General features: G+C 40.5%; 1 protein-coding gene across 1 annotated transcript in view; it reads left to right on the top strand.

Moving 5' to 3' along the window:
• The first annotated feature begins 650 nt into the window (after window positions 1-650).
• LOC124613275 (Down syndrome cell adhesion molecule homolog) overlaps window positions 651-6,000 on the top strand; it is a 40,640-nt gene continuing 35,290 nt past the window's right edge. Inside the window, exons 1-3 of the mRNA XM_047141968.1 lie at window positions 651-665; window positions 1,494-1,647; window positions 2,244-2,537. Coding sequence (XP_046997924.1) covers window positions 651-665; window positions 1,494-1,647; window positions 2,244-2,537 — 463 coding nt within the window. The remainder of the gene's footprint in view (window positions 666-1,493; window positions 1,648-2,243; window positions 2,538-6,000) is intronic.

Below are 6,000 nucleotides of genomic sequence, written 5' to 3'. Positions count from 1 at the left end.
GCACATTGCGCAGTTATAACCCATACCTGATAGTTAAATTACCATCTGTGTGGATTTTTACAGTCCCTTTACAACACAGTTGCAACCCTTTCTGCATATTCCAGAAAAGATAATACAACATTGAGTTTCTTGTGGTTCCTTCATCTTCAGACATAGAAAATTCATCGCCCATCTCATGCTGTGAAAAATCCGGGGTACTAGTACACATAATTCAAGCCACTTAAGTTCTGGGACATTTACAAAAAGAGCTTTGTCACTGACCATTAGTTTGCCAAAATAGGTACTCTGTAAACATATTTGGTACACATTTTGATCTGCAACTGTGAAACAGAGAAAACATCCAGAAACAACAAATTTTCATAAATACTACTCATATCTATATTGTCAGTAGTTCCCAAAAATTGTCAAGAGCTTTAAGCCCTAGGACAAGTGTAAATATCCTCCAGGCTTTCATTGAAGGCAATGTGGGTCTTAGTGGGTGTGAGAAGGCCTGTATTGGTCAGATATGTTGGACTATTTGAGTATTTGTTATTAGTCCTGTACATAGGAAGGACAACTGGAAAAGAAGGTGGTTGCTGAGCACATACAGTCATCTCTGAGGGTTCTCCCATGTGTTGGAATCTACAGAGCCAGATTTATTTATTTTGTGAATGAATACATGTGAGGTGTGTTAAAAAAGAAACTGAACTTTCACTGTATCAACTTTACTGCTTATTGTACAACATTTTAAGCATTGTCCCCTTCAAAATAGTTCCCTCTACTGGCAACATACCATTCCCATAATTTCTTCCAATTTTGGAACACTCCCTGGATCACATTTTGTGGGATGGTGTGCAGGTTTCACATCGCATTGTCTTGTATCACCTCTGTGGTTTGGAAATGACATCCTTTCAAAGTGTTTTTCAGTTTGGGAAACAGAAAAAAGTCTGCTGGGGCTAGGTTGGGAGAATACAGTGGAAGGGGCACAACTGGAATGGGGTGTTGTGCTAGATAGCTGCAGATAAGGAGTGACACGTGAGCTGGCACATTTTCATGATGCAACATCCAACTCTGGTTTTCCCACAATTCAGGCCTCTTCCTGTACACAGTATCCCTCAATGCACTAGGATTCCCTTGTAGACTTCTTTGTTTACCTTCTGACCACACTGCACAAATTCATGATGGATAATACCTTTTTAGTCAAAAAACACTACCAACATCACCTTCATCTTTCGCTGACTCGTGTGCTTTTTTTGGACGTGGTAACACTTTGTCCACCCCCTGCAATGACAGCATCTTCATTTCAGCATCATAATCATACACCCACACCTCATCACCTAAAAAGTCCTGATTGTCATTAACAGTGTCAAGCAGTTCTTTGCACATTTCAACACAGGTCTGTTTTTGATCTTCAGTTAACAAACACAGTACAAATTTTGCACCGAACAGATGCATCTCAAGTTTTTCGCTTAAAATTTGATGGCATAATCCTACACTGAAGTCCGCCTCCTCAGCAACTTCCTGAACAGTTAAACGACAATTTCCACAAATCACAGCAAGGACACTATCCACATGACCATCACCTGTTGCTGTGGAAGGACGTCCAGACTTGTAATCATCACAGACCAACTTCTGCTCTTTTGAATACATCTCGCATAATTCAGCATTGTACTAATGACATATCTGTTAAAGCAACCTTTCCTTTGACATAACTTAGTAGATAAACATCCTGTGTACTAAATTCTATAATGTTCTTTAATTCCAGAATTATGTGGGATTTGTGGTAGTAACTGAATGAACCATGACAGCTGTGGACTACATGAACATTATTGTGTACCATGTTCATCTCTTCATGCTTGATGTTTTCCCCAGTGGCAATGGCATCTTCCAGCAGGATAACCATTCACATCATAAGCCTAGAAGTGCACTACAGTGGTTCGAGGTGCATTATAGTGAATTCACATTGATGTCTTGGTCACCAAATTCATTTGATCCGAACCCGATGGAACACATCTGGAATGCTATGAGATGCCAGTTCTGCACTCTGTGGCACTCTTGAATTCAAGCTCAGTAAACAATTTTTGACCTCAGAAGAAATAACTTGAATAAAAACTACTTATTTTTAATTTATGTTAGAAAATTAACTGTACCACAACTACTTCTGAGCAGCTTCATCAACATATACCGTATAGTTTAGTTACCAAACTCAACTTAATCTCTTTAAATAATTTGACCATGTACTCTGCATTTTATATATGTTACAGCTCCAGTTGCTCCAAACAAAGATGAATTTTTGGTAATAAATTCTACTTTTATACATCTAAATGTAAGGACATGGGACACTGGAGGATGTCCTATAACAACACTGGTAGTAGAATATAAACTGAAATCTGACAAGAAATGGACACTCGTCACGAATAATTTGAAGTACACAGAAGAGAAATTTTCTATTCTTGATCTTAATCCTGAGACAGAGTACCAGCTGCGAATTACTGCGCACAATAGTGCAGGCTCAACTGTATCCCTATATGATTTCATAACATCTTTCAGTGCCGGAGGTAAGTCTTGTATGGATTTCTGTTTAATGTACTCAGCTGAAATATCACTCTTAATTAGTCACTAATAATTATTTAGAACACAAGAAAGTAAAATCTCTGGTGCTGTTTTTATGTAACTCTGGTAGGGAAATTGGAACAAATTATAGAAGGAACAAGAAAAACTCAAGATTATCATCATTGAGTCTTACACAGTATTGGAGCATAGGTATAAGTTTACAAGAGAGAAAGTATTGTGATTTAGCAGCAAATTGATACACAATTAATCACCGTAAACTTCTTGGCAAACTATACAATATTAAGAAGGATTTTTATATCACTAGTATTGTCAAGAACCCTATTTCAAGTCAAAGATTATATGCCCCTCGCCAAGGTAAAAGAAGAGTCACAGGGGAAACCAAAGAGTGCTATGCGAAAAGGCAGTGTGATCTTGCTCCAACAACCAGACATGCAACTGTAGCAATTATCTTCTTTTCCCAGCATATCGAAGAAAATTTATATGCAGACAATACTGTCAGTTATGACCAAAGAAGGAGTTTAGAAGACGTTGGGAAGACTTTATCAGCAGCTCTTTAGATGTGCTGTCCTTACCATGAGGCAAATCATCTAAAGCCTGAATCAAGTACAAACCAAAAGAGTGCTTTTCTCTTATGAAATTAAGAAGCAAGGAAATACCTAAGCGTTGAATGGGAAGGACTCATCATAGTTCATTATGGCAGATACTGCAGATACTGCACCACCATGAGCTTAAAAGGGAAAAATAAGTGCAGGTAATAACATCATAAAAAATATGAGAGGTTCACGTTTTGGAACACAGCTAGCATATTTATGCAAGACAGGTCTAACCTTGTTTTTGTACCTACAGAGTGTGCCACAACAGTCTGAGAAGCATGTGCTCAAACAAAGCAAATTGATATGGCTCTAAGTGAATAAATTTTAATCACCACAGGGTTTCTAAGCCCAATTTATGAACTTTACTTTTTGTATAGCACCACCTAGCAGTTACATGCCAAGAATATGAAGAGAGTGAGAAGAAGAAGCAAGTGTATAATTCTTGGGTGTCTGCTCAGGTCACATCGTAATTCCTCCTCAATATTTCGCAGACGAAGTCATAGCCATGTCAGGTGGTCCCTGATGTCTGTTGCTCCACTCTTGTTGGTATCAGCAGTGTACCAGGTGGTTATAATTAAACAGTCCCTGTTTAATACATTATAACATGGAAACTTGGTAGCATTAATGTCCAGAGTATGGGTGCACGATTTCCATGTGTCACAGCACCACCATCCAGTTCCAACTATGGCCACCAAGTGCTGTGATCAGTCTTCTTGATTCATAGTCTCACACAACTGACCAGTTGCAGTACACTTTTTGACATGTCAACATGAGCTTGGACAAAGAGATCAGGGCATTATTGGTGAGTTCTAGTAGCAAAACAACAGTAATTCTGCAGCTGCACTTCGAGATTATCATCAGCTGAAAGGATTACAGAAGGTTCCTCTTTCTCAACCTGCTGTGCAGAACATGAAGTAGTTCGAATCAACTGGAGAACTGGATGTCACGCCAGGAAGAGGCTGATGACCGTTTGCACCACAGGTGGTTGATGAAATCGCTGTTGCCATGGCAGACAATGCTGCGCGCAATTCCCAATCATCAGGGAGTGCACTTGCTGTGTCACAACAGTTGAACATCCCATAGTCCGCTGTACAGAAGGTGCTTTGAACCTTTCTCAAATGGTGTCCTACAAGATCCATATCATACAGCAGTTTGCACCACAGGATGCACAACAACATGTTACCTTGAATGAGATTTTCACTCTGCAGCAGAGTGTGCGCTGATATGAAACTTCCTGGCAGATTAAAACTGTGTGCCCGACCGAGACTCGAACTCGGGACCTTTGCCTTCATGGGCAGGTGCTCTACCATCTGAGCTACCGAAGCACGACTCACGCCCGGTACTCACAGCTTTACTTCTGCCAGAGGCATGTGTCTTACTGTCACTTTTAAGATGTAAATCTTCAATTTCATACCCTTCATACATGCTAGGTTGGTAAGATGATGATGCCCATCTGCTGAACACCACATTCAAATCCGTTCTCATTTTCATATCCTAGATTTAAAAGCTATTCATGTATCTGAACATTTTTATTTTTAGTCAGTTACACAGGTTTTCCATGTACGGTATGGCAACTGTTGCCCTGCAAGAGCTCTTTGTTCAGTTTCTGCCAGTTGATTTCCTTCATAACCAAATATGGTATTAACTCTTAGTCGTAATAGCTACTGTTTAGTTGTCATAAGCCTTGATATCAGGTGGGGGACTTTAATGATCCATGTCCTAATTCCTCCATGATATTTCAGGAAACAGACTCATTGCCACCTTTAGATGGCTCCTGATGACTGCTCCTCTGCTCTTGTCGGTGTCCTATATACACTGGCTGTTACCCTCTCCTATCACTGTCCTTGTGACAGCTGCTCCAAACTATGGTCCGTGTCCCAGTTACTGCTGTTGGATGCAGACCTCACTGTAGTGGAACATGACTCTTTTTGATAGCCCATGTAAGGTTCCATTCCTGACTCAGTAGTAGGCCACTATCTTGGATGGTTAAAGCATCACAAACCCTCATTTCAGTGGCCTTGTTAATAATGCACTCCCAGAAGGAGGAAGATTGCATAAGTATTTTGGTGTTGTTCTAATCTATAGTACAGCCATTCTTATACTGTGGTTGGCAATGGCTGATATTCATTCTGGCATACATGTTTATGGCACCTCTCTTCTGTAGTGCATGCAGTTTCCCCAGTGCTTTGCTGCACTGACTGGGGATTTGTAGACCCCCAGTTTTTGGAGGCCTATATCATCCTTTACTAAACCTAGTAGAGTAAAGGTTTTCCGGGGTGGGCACAATACCCATTTAGCATTTGTCATTCCAAGATTCTGCCAATTTCTCTGTAGGTACTGCCAACAAATGGGATGTGTGCTAGTGATTTGTGCTCTTCTTTTTCTTCTTGCAGTTCTCTAGGTAACTGCTGTTCTCTAGGTAACCACAGCTCCTTGCTGCTCTGGCCATTCTTCAAATTGTCATCTCCAGGTGCTTCAGCTAAGTTGGAAGGCTGTCTTGTTTGCAGATGGATCACATCCTGTGAGTAAGTGTGAATAAAATGCCTTCATACTGGGAGTTGTAGTGGCCACTGGAGCCATGTTGATACCGATCAATGTGTGTAGGTATTCTGTAACACAATGTGTTGGGTTTTGTTGGGCTTGCCCTGTGCCCTTCTCCTCAAAATCTTCCACAAACAACTTTGCTTCAGTTGGTGAGAGAGGACACCCCATGGCCATGCTGTCCACCTGCTGGTGATGAATTTCTTACTTATTAGTTACATGTAGTCATTTAATGGTACTGGTGAAGAGGGATACTGTGTCAAAACTCCCCAACAAGTAATTATCGTTGCGGCAAAGTTCTTGTAATGTTGTA

The sequence above is a fragment of the Schistocerca americana genome, chromosome 4 (assembly GCF_021461395.2).
Source record: "Schistocerca americana isolate TAMUIC-IGC-003095 chromosome 4, iqSchAmer2.1, whole genome shotgun sequence".
Lineage (NCBI taxonomy): Eukaryota > Metazoa > Arthropoda > Insecta > Orthoptera > Acrididae > Schistocerca > Schistocerca americana.
The sequence above is the reverse complement of the archived record's forward strand: the minus strand, read 5'-3'. Positions and strand labels throughout refer to the sequence as shown.